Source organism: Athene noctua, chromosome 18, assembly GCF_965140245.1.
Source record: "Athene noctua chromosome 18, bAthNoc1.hap1.1, whole genome shotgun sequence".
Taxonomy (NCBI): domain Eukaryota; kingdom Metazoa; phylum Chordata; class Aves; order Strigiformes; family Strigidae; genus Athene; species Athene noctua.
In genome coordinates, this window is record NC_134054.1 from 13,951,272 (window position 1) to 13,972,762 (window position 21,491).

Here is a 21,491-nt window from a genome sequence, read left to right on the forward strand (position 1 = left end):
AGTGATACAGCAAAAATATTTCAGGGCAGTTTCCTGAGCCCCACGGGGGACAGGCTGAGTGTAACGTGCCACTCATCAGTCACTCCGGCAGGTGATTAGCGAGGAGGCACAGATGGGCTGCCGAGGGAGCCGCAGCCAAGCTCGTAGGTGGGCAGGATGGGGAGCAGCACAGGCACCGGAATGAAAGCAGGGGCGGGATGCCAGAGGACACAGAAGGGGTGTCGAAGAGAACGGTGCAAGAGTTCCCCCTCCCCGACTCCCCAGATCCCCCCCCCAGGTGTAGAAGTGACTTAGCTCAGCATCTTGACAGCCTTACAAAGGCATCAATACTGCAGAGCCCAGCCAGAAATCCCCCCCCGCACCCCCCGCTTCCCCAGCCCCCGGATCAGAGCTCAGCCCTCTCCGGCGATGCAGGCACCATCCCCTTCCCTCCCGCCCCTGAAAACCAGCTGCTCCAAGGACAGGCTGTTTGGTTTCGTGTCACTGGGAACAGCCTACATCTTTGCAAGGGGAATGCTATTTTTACCCAGGGAACGGGTGGCAGCTCCCGCATTGTTCTCGGCCGCCGGCAGCCCACCCCAGCCCTGCCCCGGCCCCGAGCAGGGCCCGTCCCGGGCACAGCCAAGACCTCCCCGCCACCCCAGGTGCCAAGATAGAGCTACAGGGCCCACCCGCTACTGCCGGAGAGGGAAACGATACCCTCAGCTGGAGGCTTGCGCTGCACTACAATTTAAACTGCAATAAAAAAAAAAAAATTACACTACCAGGCATAATTTTTTTTTTTTTTTTCCCTGCTGGTAGCTGGAAAACATTGCTGCGATTAAAGCGGGGCTGTCTCGCTCCCCAAAGCGGGTGGGAGCGGCACGGCCGGGGAGAGCGGGTGGGGGCTGTGGGTGAGAGCAGGGTGGGATGTGGGTGATGGTTGGGGGGCGGCCGGAGCTGGAGAAGCTGAGACTTGTGCATCGAGAGGGGGAACAAACCTCCTGCTCTCTCCTCCCAGGCTACCCAAGGCTGCGAGGGGACCCTTGATCTGCCTCTCAGCCCCACAAACACCTGTGGGCACGGAGCCCCCCGTGCCCGTCCCTGTGTGTGTCCCCATCCCAGGCAGGGAGGAGAGGGGCAGAGCAGCCCCAGGGCCGTCCCTGCCGGGGAGCTCAGCACACAGCAGCAGCTCCAGGCGTGCGACCTGCGCATCCAGCGCCGCTGCAGCAATGCCAGCTCCTGTGGCAGGCAGGGAAGCAGGCAGGGAGGGAGGCAGGGAGGGAGGGAAGGGGGGAGGCAGGCAGAGAGGATCCTGCGAGAGGAGATGAGCCGCACCGATCCTGACACCTCAGCCTGCAACGAGACACTGCTGCTCGGGGCTGAGAGCTGTTCGGTGGCACCAGCTCTGCCTCGGTGACGTGGTGACAGGCAGCCCCGTGTCCCCGGCGAGCGCAGGGGGGCTGGGGGGAGCGTTACCGCACCGGCACCGAGAGCTCGAAATCCAGGCGGCTTTGAGAGCAGCGGAGCAGATGGAGATCTTGGGCTGTGTGAGGACAGGCCCCGCGGCTCAGGAGATGGCTCAGAAACATTGATGGGGGCGAGGGAGAGTTCTTAAGGGCAGGATGCAGCTGGGATTTACAGCTCTGATCCAACTTCTCGCCGGCAAATCGCAGGGAAGAGAAACCACTCTCGCTTAGGGGCACTTTGCGCCCCTTGCCCATCCTCTTCTCCCCCTTCCTCAGGCACAGGTCAGCTCCACCAGCGGCTTTCAGGAGGTGACGGACTAAACGAAAAATTAAATCGGCTCTATTTTATAGCAAAACACCCGTGAAAACCAGAGGGACTGCACGTCCCGAGATGGCCTCTCCCGCATCCCTGCCCTGCACAGGAGGGCCTGGGGACCCCCCCCCCGCCCCGCAGGGGAAGGGCTGCCTGCGCGCGGTGGCTGCAGCACTGCGGCCAGAAGCGGCCCAGAGCGTCATTATTATGCAGCGTGCGAGGCACTTAATAACATGCCGTTAGATTAATTAGTAGCGAGTGTGTCATGCCGTGTGCCGGCCCGGGAGCACGCCGCTCCGTGAGGCCTTGAGTGAAAAATATACGAGACACGGTGGGAAAAGCCCCCCCGGAGCGGCGGGGGGGGCTCAGCGCTGAGCCTGGGCCGGGCACCGAGAGAAATGTTGGCACATGCCTACAGAAAACACTTTTCATTTCCCCAAAATTGGAGGGGGGGGGGGGGAGAGGGGGGGAAGGGGGGTGTACAGCCTGAAGCATCCTCCCCAGCACGACCCGCGGGGAAGCACCGGGAGCAGCAAGCGGGGCTCAGGCAGCACCCAGACCGCTGCGGCGGGGCGGCCCCAGGGGTGGGCTCAGGGCCAGCTGTGGGTGCTGCGGCCGAGCCCACGGGGACCGGCTGGGTCACTGCAGGCGCCTGGATGCGACCCCGGGCACAAAGTCAGGGCCAAGGGACCATTCTGGTCACAGGCTCAGAGGCTGCTCAGGGGTCTCCCCACACCTCCACACGCTGCGGCGCCGCCCGGGCGCCCTTTCCCGGCCCAGCTGAGGAAGGGGCCTCCTCCAGCCCTTCCTCCCCCCGGACACGCAGCGACGTGCCCAGGGCCCAGCTGAAGCGGAGCCAGCCATGCGGGCAGGCACAGAGCACAGCCCCAGCCCGTCCTCCCCGCGCCGCGGGGCTGGAGGGATGTGAAATCTGTTCAGCAGAGGGAGACGAGCCTCTGGGCAGACACCAGCTTGTCCAGGGCCCCGCAGAGGCTGTTCCTACAGTAACGAACCTGTGAAACCTCCCCCAAGACACCCCCAGCCACGGCTCCCAGCACCGCCACGGCAGCTCAGGCCTCACCCCGGCTGCAAAACCTCCCCGAGGTCTCCCAACACTCGGGCTGTGAGGTCCCGCCAGAGCCGCAGCCGGGGGTGTCACCCCCCACAGCCCGGGGCGACGTCCACGCCGGCGGGACAGCGGCCTGTCCCCGCCACAAGCCCCAGTGGCCCCGGGAGGGCAAACGCCATTTCACGCCGCTCAACCCCGGTGGAATGACGAGGAGCGGCGTGTCTGAGGAGCACCAGCTCCTCTGCAGCCTCCCCGCAGGGAAACCGGGGCAGCAGAGGCAAGGGAGGAGTGGGAGCTCGCTCGGCTCCCCAGGCCCTGGGGGTCCGGCGGGGGCTTGCAGCAGGCGAGTCAATGGAAGAGGCTCCCGTTGGTAGCCCAGATTCTGCAGTTTAATGAGGCTCTGGGTGGCTGCAGGATTTACTCAAACCCGTGAGGTGCTGAGGGGCCCTGGGGAGGTCCTGCAGCACCGCAGCCTCCCGCGGACCCCACGGCAGCCCCGAGCTCTTCGATGGGGTGCACTGCCTGGCTCCGCGGCACAGCCCCCCAGCAAGCCCCTCCAGCCCTGCACGTCTGACCTGCTGCCCCCACACCAGCACCCCCTAAACCAGAGCCCCCTTGGTCTCAAGGGCAGAGTCAAGCCCCAGCACTGCCCCTTCCCACCTTTAAAGCCCCCTCCAGCACCACGGGGTTGGGCTGGTGACAATCACGGACCCCGGCAGGGTGAGGACCTGGCGGGGGACACGGGGGGAGGTTTTGCTGCACGAGCATCACGATGTCCCGCGTGGTGGCACGTGCAGAGAGCTGGGACCACCCCGGCCACCGGTGGGGAGCAGCGGGGAAGGGCAGCGCTGTTGTCCCACGGACACGGGTCAGCGGCAGCGCGCGGGCCGGCTCGGCAGGGAGATTGTTTGGAGCAGCAGAAGGGAGGCAGCCGCCACCCCGGTGGCTCGGACCGCGGCCAGCGGAGGCGGGATGGGGCGAGGAGGGAGCGGGGAGGTCAGGGAGGGCTGTTTGCACGGGATGACCGAAGCGGGGACACGCCGGCACTGCTCACTGAACAGACCATCTCCACAGCTCGGGCTCAGCGGGGCTGGCCCCCCCGTTTTGCCTTCTCAGAATATTTTTGCAACCTTTTCCCAGGCTCCTCCTCCTGCGATTTTCCCAACTGCTGCTGAACGCCACCTTGACAGAGCTGAGCTGATCTCCTCCATCCTTTCCCTCCACCCCTGATGGATGATGGAGGGGTGGGATCTCAGTGGGGGCTCAGACTCCACCAAGGAGTGTGGCGGGGCTGTTCCTCTGGCTGGGGATCCCGGGAGGGATCCCAGCCCCGTCCAGGGGCGCAGAGGGGAATAGCAACTCACTTCCCCCCGGAGGGTCCCCGACCAAGCACCACCGCCGCGGGAGAGGCTGCCGGTGAGCACGGAGCAGAAGGAAGAATATATTTTTCAAAGCTGATTAAAAATAGATGCAGCACCTTGCTAATTATGCTGTGTAATTAGCATTTGTTTTCTGCTTAGCAGAAATCTGCAGGGACCGAAGCTGAGCTGGACCCCAGCTACCTTGTTTGTCCTGGTTTGGGCACAAGAGGCTGCAGCGGGGTCACAGCCCACCCCGCGCTGCCCCGGCACCCCCAGCCCCGGGGCACCGGGTCCCCACGGGACTCGGGGTGCCGGGGCAGCCCAGCCCGGGGGTCCCCACGCACCCTCTCCCACACTTAGCTCCCTGTCAGCCCATCTGCACCCAGGCTGTGAGCAACAGATGACAAGATCCACAGCGATGCTGGAAATTAGGTCAGCGATAGCCTGCAGCAGATTTTAACATTTATCATCCTGGCGAGGCTCTTATGCAAGTTGGAGATGCCACAGGGCAGCCCCGCGCCCGCCGACACCCCCGGCCTGGCTGGGGGAGAGGGAAGGAGGGATGCAGAGGCCTGGATCACCCCGCTCGGCCCCTCCTGTCGGGGCGGGGGGAGGAGGGATGCGGGGCTCCGTCTCGCCGCTGGCTCAGGGCTTCTGAGAGCCGGCGACCACCAGCCTCCCCCCCGGACACCCGCACACCCTCCTGCCCACCCGGTCTCCCACAGCCTGGCTTGCGGGGGGGAACCCCCAAGGGGACACAACGGAGCTGGTTTATTCCCTCCCGAGGGGGAAGCGGGACCCTGACTCTGCAGCAGAGCCCAGAGCGACGGCGCCCAGCCCCAGCTCACGCCAGCCTCTTCTCTCCAGCCCCCCCACGCCATCCTACGCCCAGGGACCGGGTTGGTTTTCTTGCACCGATGTTAGATTTGGGATGGGTTCTGCTTCACAATTGGCAACGCTTCCTGCTCCTTCCCTCTCCCTCCCCAGATCACCCATATGTTGGTGCCGTTCGCATTCTTGAGCTCCGTGGAAGCACCCAGGGCTGGGAGAGGAGCCCCCGGCCCCGGCCCAGTGCTCCCAGCTCCCCCAGCTGTGGCTCACCCCGGGGGGACGAGCTGGCAGCTCCCCAGGGACGATGGGGGCTGCCTGGCTCATCCCCGGGGTCTCTCCAGCAGCCGGAGAGCTCTGTGGGGCCAGATGTGCCCCCAGCCCCCCCAGCCCTGACGCTGCTGCCTCGACCCTTCCTCAGCCCCATCCACATCACAGAGCCAGCGCACGCCCAACACCCAGGAGCCTTCCCGAGGGCTGGAACGGGGGCTCTGTCCCCCCCCGGCTCCCGCTGCAGCTCTGCCCCTCCTTCACCCCACTGCTTGTGCCATTTAGGGAGCAGGTTTTGCACCCTCGGCTGCTTCCCCGGCTCCAGGCGCCGCAGCCGCTCGCCCCAAGCGCAGCTTGGCAGCTCCCGGGGAAGGAGGCAGGGGAACGGCAAGTCCCGCGGCGGGGGGAGGCTATTTTCAGCAAAATGATATTTATCTGCCTTCAGTCAGGAGAGAGGAGGCTCCGGCCGGTGTCACAGACCAGCCTGAGCGCAGGGCTTCGACCCCCCGGCTGCGGAGGGGGGCTCTGCCCGGCGGGAGCACCAGGAGAGGCCGTGAGACCACCCAGGCCACGACTTCATCCTCAAGGGACGGGGACTGTCCCTGTCCCGCGGGTGGGGTAGAGCCCCACTGCCCCTTCCCCACTGCCCCCGAGCCCGCAGCGGCCGCAGTGCTGCCGGTCACAAGCATTAACCACACCAAATTAATCGGATACCACTTTACCGCAAACAAAGAGAAACCAGGTGACGTTTACCTAGCAAACTAATTGATATCCAAGTAATTTGTTGGAGAAACCTTGTTATGTGCCAGCTGGATTTCCCAAACCCTCCCAATCCTGCTCATTACAAACGAGGTTTGTGTGCTAATCAGCGAGCTTTAATCACATTGCTACCCACCATAGTTTTGAGGGAGTTACAAAGCCACCAGATTTATCACAGGCTTTCAGATGCTAAACACTCTCTTAAGAGTTTGTTTGATATTTTATTAGCGGGCAATAACGCTCTTTGCGGAGAAGACGGACATTTCTCTTTCAAGTGAGGACAGAAGAGCAGAGCTGGCTCGCAGCACCACCTCTCCTCCCTTTCATCTCCTTCCCGTGCCTGTCATCGCAGGCATGTAGCCCTCCCTCCAGACATGCCACTGGCCTGGTTAATCACATCCTCCTAATCAACGCGCAAACGGGAGCTGTTTCCACACAAGAGAAATGGCTCCAGTCAAAACATCAGCCGGGGGATGCTCGTCCCCCCGGCAGAGCCACCTACGTCAGGCAGGGCAGGAGGCAGGAGTCCCGGCGTTCACCGGGGGCCTCCCAAGCACAAGGCTCTCAGGAGTGCTCAATAAATATAACATTAAAAAAAAAACATCAAAAAATCAATGCGCGAGCTCGTAAGCACCAGCAGTGGAGAGCAAACAGCTGGGGGTTTGCAGGCAGAGGTACAACAAGGCAGGCAGCGAGTCCAAGAAAAGCAAGAAAAAGCACGTTCCTAAGGAAACATTCTGCATCAAGCCCTTGAGTTGGGAACTAAACCAAGAATTAATTACAGGCTGATTTTAGGGCTTTTATCTCGTGTTTTTAAAGCTGATCAGGCCTCCAGAACGGGCACAGGGGCGCTCCCAGCGCGGCCTCGCGGAAGGACGCCGGCGCGTGCGGGGACCTGCGGAGCGCCCGGCGCGGGGGAGCAGCCAGGGCCCCCCTTCGCCCCTGCTCTGCCACCCCACCCACCCTCCTCCCAGCCCAGGCGCTGTGGGGGGAGGCTCGCCGCCGTGTCCGCTCGGCAGCAGTGGCTCTTTGGCCCCCAATAAATCCAGCCAGTAGCCCAAAAGCACCTTCTCACATCGCCCAGCCCCTGCCCGGCGCTCGGGTGGATCTGCCCAGGCTCCCCCCCCGGGCAGAGGCTGCCGGCCCCAGGTCTAGAAGGGCAGATGCCACCAAGAAATCGGGTCTTGGCTCTCATCTGCCCGAGATCGTGTCCCCTGGCTCCCCCACTCCCCAGTTGCCTCTCAGGGGCACGGCTGTGGCCCTGCTCAGACACAGCCCCCCCCTGCCAGGATCTGCCGGCCTGTTCGGGGGCTGAGCCCTGCACAGGCTGCTCCATCACCCCAACGACACCGCTCATCGTTATCTCTTTCCTATTAATTTGGGTGTCAAGAGAAATTCCATTCATTCGCTTTTAATTAATATGGCCTTAAAATCAAGCCGGGGGGCTGGCAGGACTCTGGCAAGAGGCGTCTGTAGCGGTGTTAGAGAGGATCAGCCAAGACCAACACAGGGAGGAGCACTGGGGCAGGGAACTATTTATGGGGCTGAAGGAGACAACCGGAGGGGAGAGCGATGCTGCCCGGCCCCGCAGTGCCCGCCGCACACCCAGGCACCGCCTGTGCCCGCTGACTGCCACATCTGAGGCACGAGAGGCTTCTGGACGCCCCGATGAGGTCCCAGCCAGGACCGACCCTGGAAACGCCTCTTTGCAGCCAGAGAGTGGGGCCCAAGGCTGGGGAAGGGGCTCCCCGCACCAGCAGAGCGGAGGGGACGCCCCAGCCAGCGCCACGCGAGCGGGTGGAACACGGGACGGGAACCTCAGCTGCTGTGGGTGCACGCTGCACCCCGGCGATGGGCTGATGCTCCCCGGCTCCAGACGGGCCTGGTTTGGGGGAAGCATGAGGGAAACAGCCTCTCCTAAATCTACCGGCCAGCACAAGTCAAAGGGGAAAAGGAATGAGAACTGGGGGGTGGGGAGGGGGGGAAATCCCAACAAAACTACTTTTGCTGCCCTCAGCACGAGTGTCCCGAAATACAAACCTTGAGTCACCAGAGCTCAGTCCTTGCACTACAGACTGCACAGGCAGCATCAAGCCTACCACAAGCTCCAGACACGGAGGTGGGAATTCATCTCGCCCAGCTTTAGACATCTGCGACTGAGTTACTCATCGAGACTCCCTCAATAATCCGAGAAGAAACAGACCCACATCCTAAAGCATCTTGTCTCCCTTATCGAGGGACCCCAGCTAAGCAGTGCACATGCAGAGATCCTCTTTCTGGTCCCCACGTGTCCACGAAGAACACAGAGGAGCAGATCCAGAGAACCTGCAGCAGAACAAGTCATTTGTCATTTGACTGGCACAAATCTTCCATCTCCATATGCTCAGAGGGCAAAGCTGTAAAACAAGTGGCCACAGGAGCCCTCAGGAGGCAGGAGAAGCTCCTACCTGGAATGGTGGCACCAATACCAGGTTCAGAAGGGGAAGGGGTCTGGTTCCTTAATGCCAGCTCAGGTTTGCACGGAGAAGCAGTTAAGCAGCCTTTGATCTGCCTCCAACCGCGTGCAGGGCTGAGCCCGACCTGCAGAAGCCAAGCCTGCAGCGAGGAGGCTCTGCATGGAGCGGCTCAAGTTTAATTAAGCCAGAGCAGGCTGTGCCTGTCGACGAGCCCAAGGCAGGACAGGCGGAAGGGCTCTCCAGCATGTGCATCTCAGCAGGGCGAGTGCCTCCCTCCGGCCTCCCCAGCAGCGAAGCCAAGAAACGGATCCTGCTTTAATTATCAGCTTCCTGGAGGAAGGGGCTGGCTGCTGGCAGCGGCTGGGAGCCCCGGGGGACACGCAGCCCCCCGTCACTGTCCTGGCTCTGAAAGCCGCCGGGCCACGCGCCCCGCACACAGATGCCGTGCACGGGAGGCTGCGCAGGCCAGGCGGACCCAACCGTTCCCGGGAACAGGCAACGCTTCAAATCCTTCCTGCGCCCACCTCCCCTCCCGGCAGCGTGTTCCTATGCAGGGGAGGGATTCAGGCACGTTCCGCACCCCCAGCACGACTCCAGCAGGAATCGTTTTGCAGAGCTGCCTCGGCGCCACATCCCTTACAGAGAGCACAGCAGGGAAACCCGCACCCACAGGGGCTGGGGGGCTGCCACCCCGGCACCAGTGCGACAGCCCAGCCCCAGCCGAGTGATAAGGCAGCAGAGGTGGCAGATTAGTTTAACCAAAGGTGGCCAACCTCAACCCATCCCCCAGGCACACGGCAGAGGGACAAGGACTGGTACAACACACTGTTCCTTGTGGTGAGAAGCTCAAGAACTATCCCACAGCCTCCTCCTCCTTACAGAGCCCCCACTGCAGCCACAAGAGAGGATTCCATCTCCTTCCTTCATCTGTCTTCCTCCCCTTTGGTTTCACCCCATTCTAATTCCTCTTCCCATTCACGTCCCAGATTTTTGCCACCTCTTAGTTACTCATATTTAGCGATCAGCACTAGTGAACAATTCCAGCGCTGCCCGTCACCCGGGAGGCATCGCTGCACGGCCACATCCCCGCTGCGAGTGCCAGGGCCGTGGTCTGGGGCAGCCACAGCTCCTGTCGCCCGCAGGTCCGGCCCCACGCCCTCCCCACCAGCAGCACCGAGGAGCTTCCCAGCAACGAGACCCCTTCAGAGGCTCCTGAACAGTCACAGGTAGAAACACTAAAGGGAAAAGCAACCTTGGTGACAACAACAGGCAAGGATTTATAACAAGTCCGTAATAAGTTGTTGGGAACTGGAGAACATTTCCAGCAAATGGCGAGTTAAAAAGGAAGAGATGTGTATGAGTTTACTTAGGAAGGACACTCAGGCTCTAGTCCCAAGTTTCTATTAAAAGGTTTCATGCATTACAAAGCGATTTTCCCTTCCCTAGTTGATAAGCCAATTAGATAAAGAGCAAGTTAATCCCTCATTGTGTTCAGAGAGCCACAAGTAGACACCAAACGCAGAGATTAGTCCGTTTGTCCAACCCCCTCCCCAGGTTTTGGCAGCGGAGCGCATCGCCCAGCACAGGCCAGCACCAGCCCCAAGCAGAGCAGAGCCCTCGGCTGCACCGGCCCGCAGGGAGGGCTGCAAGGCCTCCGCGCCGAGGCAACCCCCATCCTCCCTCAGCCCCTGGAGGTGGCTTTACCCCAAAGTGCTCCGGGGGCAGGAGCTCACCTGTGCTCAGATGGCAGCGCAGGGACGCGTCAGTTCATGCGGGGGAAGCAGCGCACAGTGATGCTTTTTGTCTCTTTTTTTCTTTAAGGTTAGCTTTTTCCCCCGCTTCACCCCTCCAGGCAGGGGCAGGTCCCCCGCAGCGAGGGGGCCGCACGGTCCCAGCTCAGGCCCCACAGAGCCCAGCGGGAAGAGCCAAACCCTGCTGCAGCCCCAGACCAGCAAAGCCTCACGTTCCTGCTGAGCAACGGGGCTCAGCGTAGCCCAGCTCACGCCTTTTGCTGCAGAATCTCTACCGCCCGGCACCCAACAACCCTCCCGTGGTCAAACACCGACCAGAAGGGCACAAAATCACCAATATATCAGAAGAGCTTAAAGCCACAGACACTCACTTCAGCTGCGCAGCCGGGTCAGAAGGAGCTGCAGTCCCAGCTGCTGAGGAAACCCCTTCTCCAGCGGGACCCTCCCCAGAGCACGAGCTGCTCCGCTCCCCAGCAGACCCTCCCCTGGCACAGCTGAGCCAAATGTGGGGCTTTAGCATCACCGAGATAAATCTGCAGCAGGAGGAGCGTGACCCAGAGTTTGGGATGAGCCTGGGCTGGTCCTGTGGCACCGCAGCACAAGCTGGCTGCTCCCCGGGCCAAGGTAACCAGCAGAAAAAGATGGATTTTTCTGGTGTTCTGTCCCCCAGAGCTAAGAAACAGCTGCCCACAGTGTGTCATTCGTGCCTAAATCTGTGACAGGCTTTAGAGGACCCCGTCCCTGCGGTTTAGTGAAGTTGCTGCTTCACACGTGGGTGGAAGCAGAAGCGGTTGAATCCCCGTGGCTCCTGAGAAGAGCTGGGAAAGGGCCCAGCCCCAGCCTGACTAGTTCATAGCCCTCTCCCTACCAGTTAGGGGGTCCTGCAGGGCTCACCCCAAGTCCAACAGCCTTGGCAGAAAGGGAACGGAGGGTGGTTTTGCTCAGAGCTGAAGGCAGGCGGCTGCGGCGGGGGCACGGGGGGTGGTTTTAGGGGGCTCCCACCCCAGCAGACCTGCGCGTGCAGGCGGCTGCTCGCAGTGAGCCTTTCCTTGTTAAGCCAGACTGAGGTTCCTGCTGCAGGGAGAGTGCTGCTAATGACACAACTAATACTCCTCCCTCACAGGAGGTCACGGCCAGGGTCCCCTCCGCATGGAGCGGCCTTTGGGCTGGGCTAGTGGAGCCACTGGCTTGGCCACCGAGACGGGTGAGGGTGGCAGCAGCACCACCAGAGGCCGCTCCCACCGGTTTGATTGTTTCTGGGGTCACCAAGTTGCATTTTAGGAGGTTCCACTTCCAGGCTGGTCCCTCGAGCCGAGGGACACGGCCATCTCAGGAGCGGTTCTGGACACAGAATCCTGTCGGCAGCCCCCCTCATTCCACACCCCCCCCAGTTCAAAGGAACACGCTTCCACTGCAATGTTTTTCCCTCCCCAGTCTCTGCCCACCCACATAACAAACTCCCGCGTGAAAAGGGCTTTGTGCTTCCCAGGAGACAACCAGCTCCTTCCCCGGGCTGGAAAACTGCAGCTGCTTCGGGCTTTGTCTTTCAAGCAGCTCCACCAGCACAGCTTTTTTGGGAATCACCCTCTCAGCACCTGCCCCCCTCTTCAGGGCCCCCACGGCTTGGCCCCACGGAGCTCCCCGAACCGAGGGAGCCAAGTGTGTGGCTTCCTCCCGTTCCCCCTCCAGGTTCAGGGCGTTGTGCTGGAGGAGGAACCAGCCCAGGCTCGGCTCTAGCAGATGCTGCACAGACGCGCGACGGGGGCTGAACGTCCTCTACACAGCACCGAGACTGAGGTGGCGGCGAGAAAAGAGCAACAAAAGCTGTAAGATAAAAATTCATGCACAAGCGAAGTGCTTGGCAGCATTTAGAACAGCCCCCAGGAGTCCCGGCCCTGAGCCCCCCTCTCCAATCCCAGGAAAAGAACCTTTCTGCTCTTCAGGCTGGAAGCTCACACAGCCGTGGCTTTTTAGAACCATCGTGCCGGAGGTTTGGCTGTGCTCAAGAACTCGTGCATCTGCTCCAATTTTCTTTGGAAACAGTGAGGAATAACCTGTGTGTCCAGCCAGGAGCCCCCACCTTTGGAGGAAAAGCTTTAGCCCTGCAAACTGGCCGAGACTTGCTGCATCGATTCAGGGATAAAACTGTTTGTTTTGGGCTCTGCTGCTAAAGCGAAGCTTTGCTGACGGTTTAACCCGGGGTTGGTCCAAGGGTGCTGGGCACTGAGAGCTTCCTCCTCCGAGCGCTCCCAGCCCAGCCTGCAAAACTCAGCCCTGGGATCTGGCCACAGTGACGGATTTGTGTAGCAGGAGGGACCCCCCCTCCCTGTTCTCCCTGATGGGAAGATTCTCCTTCCCCCCACAATGACTTCTCCTTCAGGAGGCGCAGGGCTGCACCGCCAGCCCCTCTGTCCCCGCAGAGGGTGACCGTAACGCCGTGGGCACTGTCACACCAGCAGCACAAGTTCCCTCCACGACCAGCACCACGTGCCCGGCGCAGGCCACGACCCGCCCGCAGCCACCGAGGCAGCAGGCACGCAGCAGCCACCGACACCAGGCAGACACAAAACTCCTCCGGTAGCAGAGCTCAGATGTCTGAGCCTCTTCCAAAACCCGCAGCAGAGTTGGCTCCATCCCCTCCCTCGTGAGTCAGACGCCCACCTGCCCAGCTGGCGGGGCCGGGGGGAGCTGGGCGCGGGGCTCCTGCTCCACGGGGACGCACAAAGCAGGGTGAGAGGGCAGGCTGCAGAGAGGGGGGGAAGCTGTTCCAAAGAAAGATGAGAAGGGAAGTCTCTGTGCTACAGGGTGTGGCAGGAGCCAAAGGCCAGCTCTGGAGTTTGTTTATAACCAAGTTAAATGCCCCAGCATCTCTCTGTAAATCACCTGCAATTCCCCAAGTACTTGAGAAAGCTGTTGCAAATTTACAAGTGTACATTTGCTTACACAAATATTTTTACAATGCTTAAAAATCAACCCTGAGAAATATGCTCTAAACATTAGCCTGGAGCAGAGCAGCTCTGCCTGCCCACCAGACCCAGGCACGGCCCCTGGCCTCGTCCTGCCCCGGCCCCGCCGCGCTCCCCCGGGGTGGCACCTGGCAGAGCCACAGTCGTGGTGGAGAGGAGGATCCAGCACAGAGGAGCCCCACAGCTTCTTCTGCCATCAGACTAATCATCCAGTCCGGCCTCATTTTTTCTGTGAGAATCAAAACCAAGGAAGGGTCACAGACTTAAAAAAGCAGAAACCAAGATGACCAAGTAACGACGTGAATAAGGGGCTCAGATACACAGGTTGTGAGATACACCGTCATAAATGGAACGAGTTGGTTTGTTCTGTGGCACAGACCTCCAAACCAGCCAGACTTTGTGAGGGCTCGAGCCGTGGCAGGAGGGTGGTAGAGATGAAGCTCCAGCACGAACGGGGAACACCCAGCCTGGCACTGCGCAGGGCCACCCCCACGGCCTGGCCCCGCTCTGCAGCCGCCGCTACAAAAGCGGAGAAAGCTCCTTCCTTCACTTCTGGCCACAGGACTCCGGGAAGCGAGGAGCTGTGCAGAGCACGAGGAGTTGCACCACCCAGGTGCCCTAAGGAATCCCAAAGAGCTGCCTCAGGCAGCGAAGGGAACCCCTGACCGCTGCCAGCGGGCTCCTTCACGCTGGCCCCTCAGGATGCCCAGAGCAGAGCGGGCTTCGGGTCCCAACACCCTTGGCTCACCCCGGAGCTGCTCTTCGGGGCCACCCAGCACCTGCCCAGCCCGGTACTGGTGTGGGTCCCAGGGGTCCCAGGCACAGACTCTTGGGAGACACAACACAAGGCACTCCTACGTGCCGGCAGCCTCGTGATGGATTTACGCCCGTGGACACAGCAGCTGCTGGTCGATGTTATGTAAGAGAGGGGGAGTGTGGCCCTCCCCTCACTTTCTGGGGGCAGAACCCAGCTCCCCACAGGGTGTTTCTGTTCCCCCTCATGTCACACCTGTGTGCTTCGCTTATCGCAGGCACCACAATCAGACCAAATCCCCACCAACCTTCCTCAGGCCAGGACATGGTGCTCTGCAGGAGAATCGTGGGGAGCGGCATGGCCACGGTCACAGAAATCACCCTCGGTGGCGGCAGCGTATGTCCTGCTGTCACCTGAGCTCCCCTGGGTACCCCGCCTGCCCCTGTAATGCCATTACTGCCCCATTACATGAGCAGATCCTCTCTGGAGAGGCAGCTGCCTGGGCTGCCCACACACCCACCTCTCTGGCCCAGAAGATACAGCCTCGGGTGGTGAACACAGCTGCTTCCGAATGTACTCCCTCGATCTGATATCGGCCTGCAATTAAGGAGAAAAATGAGTGAAAATGGATTGATCGGCCTGCCCGGTGCCTCCCCTTTGTTGTATCTCGGTATGTCCCTGAGGTCAGCACATCACAAACAGCTCTGGTACAACTGTGTTGCAAAGATGAACCTGCACGTTTCTTTCCCTGTGTGGTTTCTGTGCCGTGCTGCAAGCTGCCCGGGAGGATGGAGACTTAAAATGAAGAAATAGAGGCTCCTGGAGCAAACAGCCTTACTGGAGTACAGTCCATTTCGGGAGCAGAAATGACATTTTCTGAGCCCTTCCTGTTTGCCCCTTTACTTCTCATAGGAGTAAGGAGGCGAGACACCGGGCACAGGCTGCTCCTGCCCAAGGTCTGCTCAGCCCTGACCTGCGCCAGGCACGGCAGGAGGAAGAGCCAAGGGGGGAGCCAGGCCGGGCCCAGTGCCACCCGCCTTCACCACGGGGCCCACCAGCGCAGCAGCAGGCGCTGACCCAGCCAGAGCCCTGCTGACACTGACCGGTGGCTGCTCATCGGCCAGGGACATGAGGGGCCAGCAAGGATTTCCAGAGGCTTAGTGAGGAGAGCTGCTGACTGGCAGAGGGAGTTGCTGAGGTGACGGGCTGCTGTGCCATCGTGCCTTTCCGCAGAACCACCACCTCTCTCTGATGAGCCCTGACAGCAGAGCCAGGCTGGAGGAGGCCTGCGAGGCTGAGAGCGGTCTGGTGCTTTCATCCTTCGAACCGACCCAGATGAGTTCTTCCACATGTGGGCACCCCCCAGTGCAATGCAGGAACATGCAGCGGGCAGCTAGGCCCCTCCACAGCCCCCCCAGCAACAGCTCGTCACTACCTGATGAGAGACGGAACAGACTTGAAAGAAAATGGAGGGCAGGGTAAATCTTCCTTCCTTTGAGGAGAGACTCCAGAAAGCAAACCAGCTGCTCCGCCACCCCCACTCCCAAAGGGACCCCGTGCCACGGTCACACGCAGGTCTCCGTGGGGCTGAGGAGCTCCCATGCATCAGCAGAATGCTCACAGATAAAGATGCCCAGAACAAACGACTCCCCCTTCGGCCCAGGACTCTGCCTGCTCTTCTATTTGTTGGGATCTTCTTCACCCCCTCTGCTCGAAGCTATCAGAATCCTTCAGCCTACGCTGAGGTACAAAAGCAGGATGCCCCTGGGCCCTGGGAAGTTGTTGGGAGTGCCAGAACCTTATGGATGCAGAGGCAGATCTCTGCAGCCCTGCAAGACAACTTAGCACAAGACAGCGGCTCACAGATCCCTCCTCAAAAGGTGGAAAACTCCTGGGGCGTTTTATTGACTTGTCCCAGAGGAGCAGAATGCCCCCAGGACTCTGCTGCGCTAACCTTTGCCGTGCGCCCAGTGAAGCAGGAGCCGTGTCCCAGGACTCTGCGTCCCAGGCAGGCGCAGGCTGCAGCCTCCAGGCTCACAGCACCCTGCGACCCTCACGGCTGTGACACGGGGATGTTCCCACAGGATCAGCCTGTCTGGGCACTCATCAGCTGAGAAATTCCTCTGCCCTCCACAGGAAACTGTGAATTGAGAGGGGGAACAAAGCTATGGAGAGGGCTGTGAAGAGTCTGGGAACGTGGCAACCCAGCAGGCGAGTTCTCAGCAGGACACGGGATGAAAAGAGAGAAGCTGGCATCGCCCGTTCTTGTACCCATCGCTCTCCTTCCTCCGTTCCAGCAGCTGTGCGCTGCAGCAACAGATGGAGCAGCACACCACTCGTCTGCTGCATATCCTTTTCCCTAGGCAAGAGCTTGGCTCGTCCTGCCTACGCGCCGGATGGGCTGGCTGTGCGATGGTAATTATGCAGCTAAAGCAGGTAAAAACATCCACTAAAAGCAAACAGAGACAAGACACAAGCCCAGCCTTGGCTCTGGCACGTCCTGGCAGCAGTGGCAAGGCAAGTGACCGACACCCCTTTCGTGCTGTCCCACCAGGGAGCCCAAAGGCAAAGCTGCCAGGGGGGCCGACGGGAGCAGGTCACACGCCAGCCCGTATCTGGGCTCTGCTTTCCAGTGCCAAAACCAAAAGGAGGAAAGTCGACACTCCACCAAAGTCCTGGTTTGCTGCCCTCCTCGTTTGAAATTGAGCTTGGAGCCATCACCAAACCTCATCAAACCCGTCCTCATGCAAGTGTCTGGTTCCTCCCTTCCTGTTCCGATACTCTCCTGGGACGTGACTCCTGCCGTGCCGTATCCGCAGTGCATGACAGGCCGTGGTCAGAGCGGGGCAAGAACACCCGTGGAAATCCCAAGAGCTGCAAGAAAGTGTTGCTGGACAACGACTGGATGTTCTCATCCCCCAGAAGAAGCTTTCCAGCGCTGCACCGTACTAGCAGAAGACTCTTAGATGCTATCACAGCCACACAGGTCCTGGGCTCTTGGACAACTTTGAGAACGGGCAGTTGATTTTTACATTCCCTCAAAGTTTTTTTTCTTTTTTAGAAACTTCCTTTCTCAAAACCACTGCTATGCCGTGACATTTTAGAGCAGCTGCTGCGCCCCATCTCAAAGGCTGAGTGTCTCTCTCCAAGAGCAGTATGTGACCTTCCCAGCTGGAGAAGCTTCACAGCATATGATGATCACGCTAATAAAGTGGGTTAACGCATCCCCAGTGGCTGTCCTTGAAGCATTTGCTACTTTCATCGCTGTCCTACTTCTGAAGAGCCTCTCCTGCACCCCCAGAAGCTCCCCACCACCCTCCACCCCTGGCGCTCCTGGTCAGGCCGCTCGGGCAGAGGCTCTGCCTCACCGCTGGAAACGCAGCTCCACAACTGCTTAACAATTCTGCAAGCTCAGGAATGAAAACTAGTTACATAAGGGTGGTTTGTTTGTGAGGTTTTTTCCCCTTCTCTCTATAATTGGACAGTTTCATAACTGAACTGACAAATAACTTTGATCACTCTTCAGGATAAGAGATTACGTGATGCATTTTCTAACAAGGGAAGGAGGTGGTTCAATAGAGTCCCTACGGGGAGACCAAGGTAGCAAGAGTCACATCTACAAACTATTTTTCTAGGGAAGAAAAACCCCAACCAGGTTCTGCTGGTAACATAAGCTAATGCTTGATTAGGTGGCAAGTTACTGGCCAGTCCTCACTCCTAACGCAGTGCTGTGAGACAGCTTAACCCGGCGTATTACCCAAGAGGCTAATCAATAAGATGGATAACTGTCCCGCAATAATCCTCACAGGTTGTTTCTATTTTCAGAGGGGACTAGTGCTGGCATTAGGAATTGTGGCTTCGCCTGTTCTGCGAGGGGCGTGCTGATCCCTGGGTACACAGCACGCCTGCAGCGGGGCGCACCTCTGAGGGGAGCTGACTTCCAGGGTATCGGCTACTGATCTCCCTGCTGGGCAGCAGGAGCTGGTCAGAGAGGGGCGATGGCTCCTTCCTCAGCTCTCCTGCGGGCAGGTGTTTAATATCTCACACGAAGGCCCTGAGCAGGCCTCCTCCTGTCCTCGGTGGGCTGGAGCAACATCAGGCTGCTCCACCAGGCACACGGCGAGCAGCAGCAGGGCACGGCGCCAGCTGGAGCCCAACGGCTCGTGGCCTGAGCTGGAGGCGGGCGTGCAGGCAGCCCGGAGTCAGTGCCAGCGCGACCCTCGGCAGCCGGAGGGCGTCAAAAGCTCCTGTCTGGGCGCTGGGCGCGGGGCCGGCAGGCTCGGGGCGTGGGCACGGCTGAGAGGGGCTCTGACCCCGCCAGAAGCGGGCAGGGGCAGCTGCTCTCGGGAGGGGCTGGCATCGTGCTGCTCGGCGCGAAGGCTCTGCCTCGCGTTCCGGGACAGCTCCTGCCCACCTCAGCCCCGGTCTGGGCAGCTCCAGGTGACCAACTCTCTGCAGAATCTCACAAGCTGGCTGGGCAGAGATCACCCGCACGCAAGCAAAATTCTCCCCAACTGGCCTTGCATGGAATAAGGACTAAGTGGGATGTAAATACCGACTGTAGGTGATCGTGAACTTCCCTCTGCTCTCTTTGAAAGATCACTTCTCCCACCTGCGTGGCAGCCACAGTTCCTTTGGCAGCGTGACCACACTGTGGGCTGAATGCAAATCCAACTGTTTCTGATCGCTGCCTAGACAGCGTCGGGTGCCCAAGAAGCACAACACGCCCCACGCAGACTGGGCAGCCGCACCTCGAGGGAAGCAGAAGGTTCCCCCACCAGCTGCCCAGCACCACACGCTGCCTCGGACGAGCCAGAAACAGCCTCGGGGGGTACGGGCAGCTGAGCTCTCCTAGCAGCACTACGCTTCTGGGGCAACAGAACTTACAGACTAAAACCTGATGCTCCAGAAATCTTCCAGCACCCTGGGAAAGCCATAAGCACATCCATCGCCCATCAGCTCTGTGAGCTTGTCCTGGGGACACAGCAGAGCAAAAAGGCCAAGGAAATCACCCAGGGCAGGACTCCCCACAGCCTTCTAACTCCAGCGTTAGGTGCTCGAGGGCTGAGGCTTCCAGCCCTGTGCCAAGATCTGTGAGCTACTACGCCGAGGAACTGCGACAGGGAGAAGTCCCATGGAAAGGTTTAAGTGTCCTTATCCCCTGCCATTCCTCTACCTCTAGAGTAAAACCCCTCCCTTTCGGGTTTTTAATCTCTCTGTAAGCGACAACAACTCATTCCATCACTTTAAATCAAGGTCGTAGTTAGAGAACTGGAAGAGCCTCAGAACACAGACCAATACTGAAGATAGTTGGAAATGAAATGAGGGTGATGAAAAGCTCCAAGACACCTTTTTGTTTCCAAAGGGAACGCTTCTCCCCTCTCCTCTGAACACGCTGAACTGCAGAGCTAGCTCAGAGCTCTGCGGAGGCATCTGTCCCTTGCTGGAAGCGATTACATAACCAGATCCACCAGCCTACTCCCGTCTGGCAGGTAGTGGCTTATGAGCTCAGAAACTCCAGTTCTGGTATGGCCACTTCAAGGTTTGTTTTGCTCTAAGGTGTTAGATTTTTGCCTGGTTTTTAACTATAGACTCGAGACTGTTTTCAGAAAACACTGCAGTACCAGCGAGAAGCTCCTGTGTGCAGAGACTGCGGAAGAGCCCTCAGCAGGATCAGCTCAGCGCCGCTCCGAGGAGCTGCAGAGCAGAGGTGGCCGGGCACGGGGGCACCAGCGGCCCGTCCCCGGGCCCTCACGGACACCGACACCTCGAGCGGCCCCGCCGGGGCTGCCCGGCCCCGGCCACCAACTGCGGCCTGACCCCGAGAGAAGGGAAGCACTCGCCAGGCTCGGAGTCCCAGAGGCTTTGTGCTTCTCCAGATCCTTTCCTCAAGCCCTGCTGTGATTTAATTAGCCTGAAGCCGAGCCTTGGTGGCAGCTGCGGCTCAGTGATCCAGTGCTGTCACCTACTGGCTGAGCCCGCAGCTCCCTGAGGAGTGCGGCAGCGGGGCAAAGCCCAGAGGAGCAGCACTGCGGTCTGTGCCGGGCTCGGAGTGCCCAGGCGAGCTGCACTGCCAGCTCCTCTCTATTCACATCAGCGTCACACAAGCTGCCTGCAGAGAGCAACCAAGAAATCAGTCAGGGTCTGCAGTAAGGGCTGCGTGTGCTTCTGGGCACCGCGTCAGAAGCAGCGAGGAGGAAGGATCAGTTAACTACTGCGTAGCCACCACCACCCAGGCTGGGGAGAACAGCCCGGCAAGAAGGGTGCCGGCGGCAGACGAGGCTCTGAAACTTCCCCAGAGGCTTGGCAGCCCCAGCGCCCACCGCTGCCTGCCTTCCTCCCTGCCCCGGGCCTGCCCGCCCCTCCTCGGCCCTGCTTCCGTACCTGGCGGATGGGCTCCGGGATCCGGTACCTGCAGCAGGACCTGACGAGGCGCACGGCTGTCTGCAGGCACACCCTGTGACCCACAGAGACATAGAGCGGCTTCGAGCTGTTCTTGCAGCTCCGCAGGGCCTGTGCATTCAGAAATGAGAAAGATCACATCCTTAAAAGCCTTATTTTAACAACTACAGAGCAACAGATGATTTACAAACTAGCCAGTTGCCTTCAGAAGGCAGCTCCCAGCCTTCTTAAACCTCTTCTACTTCCCAGTATCTCCTGGTAGGGACCATTCGCCCTTTGGGACCCCCGTGGCCCTTCCCCACCTGCCTCACGCTGCTCTGGGAAGCAGCACCTCGGGCGCCACGGCCACGAACACACCCAACGCCTGAACTGCCATCTCCTTCCACCAATGTCTGAGCTCACAGAAAGGGGAAAGCAGCGTCGCTGGTCACCGGTTCACACCGTGTCCTCCTGAACTAACGTCACTGAGACCGTCCCACTATAGAGACAACGTCCTCCAGTGCTCCCAGCTGCACAAAGCTGGAAGACCCGATGGCCAAGCAAACAGGAATCTCCCCGAAGCTCACCATGCCCAGGACGCGCCCCGAGGCGCCTGTCAGCGGGAACGTATCTCCTTCCCTCCGCAGGGAGCGAATCTAGGGATAAACCACACAAGGTCCGTGGGTTAGGAAGCACGGGTATGTGGCTGCCCCAATTCTCTTGGGATCTTAAAGAGTGGAAATAAATCCCCCGCCTGGCCTAACCTGCTCTCTGTGCAGCTCATCCCTGACCAAGCCATCCACCTGCAGGAGGTTCTTGGCCACCCCGACGCATGGTAGATCCGTCAGGACGCCGAGGTGACAGGCCACACCAAATCCTGCCAACAACCAGTCACTGTCACTGCAGGACACCAGGGAACAGGCATCTCGAGTGGCAGCATGGGGAGCCTGGAGAGCAGGGTTCTCCAGTGAAGTCCTACCTCTGGGATGGAGCAGGCCATTCCCATCTACAAGAAGTACCTGAAAAAGTAAAAAAAAAAAAAAAAAATGTTATTTCCTGCACACTGAGAGCTGCTCCAGTAAACACAGCAATGCTGGCCCTGTGAGGAAGGAGAAGTCTCTCTCTGACCTCTTCC

General features: G+C 60.0%; 1 protein-coding gene across 3 annotated transcripts in view; it reads right to left on the bottom strand.

The window, feature by feature from the left end:
* ENDOV (endonuclease V) overlaps positions 1-21,491 on the bottom strand; it is a 39,545-nt gene that overhangs the window by 15,449 nt on the left and 2,605 nt on the right. Inside the window, exons 4-10 of one of the 3 annotated variants that reach the window (XR_012634787.1) lie at positions 21,336-21,375; positions 21,121-21,233; positions 20,944-21,012; positions 20,360-20,488; positions 14,496-14,572; positions 13,350-13,450; positions 465-1,765 (exon numbers count right to left, since the gene is read on the bottom strand). Coding sequence is in view for 1 of the 3 variants with exons in the window: in XM_074922232.1 (XP_074778333.1) it covers positions 13,423-13,450; positions 14,496-14,572; positions 20,360-20,488; positions 20,944-21,012; positions 21,121-21,233; positions 21,336-21,375 (456 nt within the window). In the remaining 2 variants the exon portion in view is untranslated. Of the gene's footprint in view, positions 1-464; positions 1,766-11,652; positions 13,451-14,495; positions 14,573-20,359; positions 20,489-20,943; positions 21,013-21,120; positions 21,234-21,335; positions 21,376-21,491 lie in introns of those variants that run through there. The other 2 variants (XR_012634786.1, XM_074922232.1) reach the window with 2 other exon arrangements.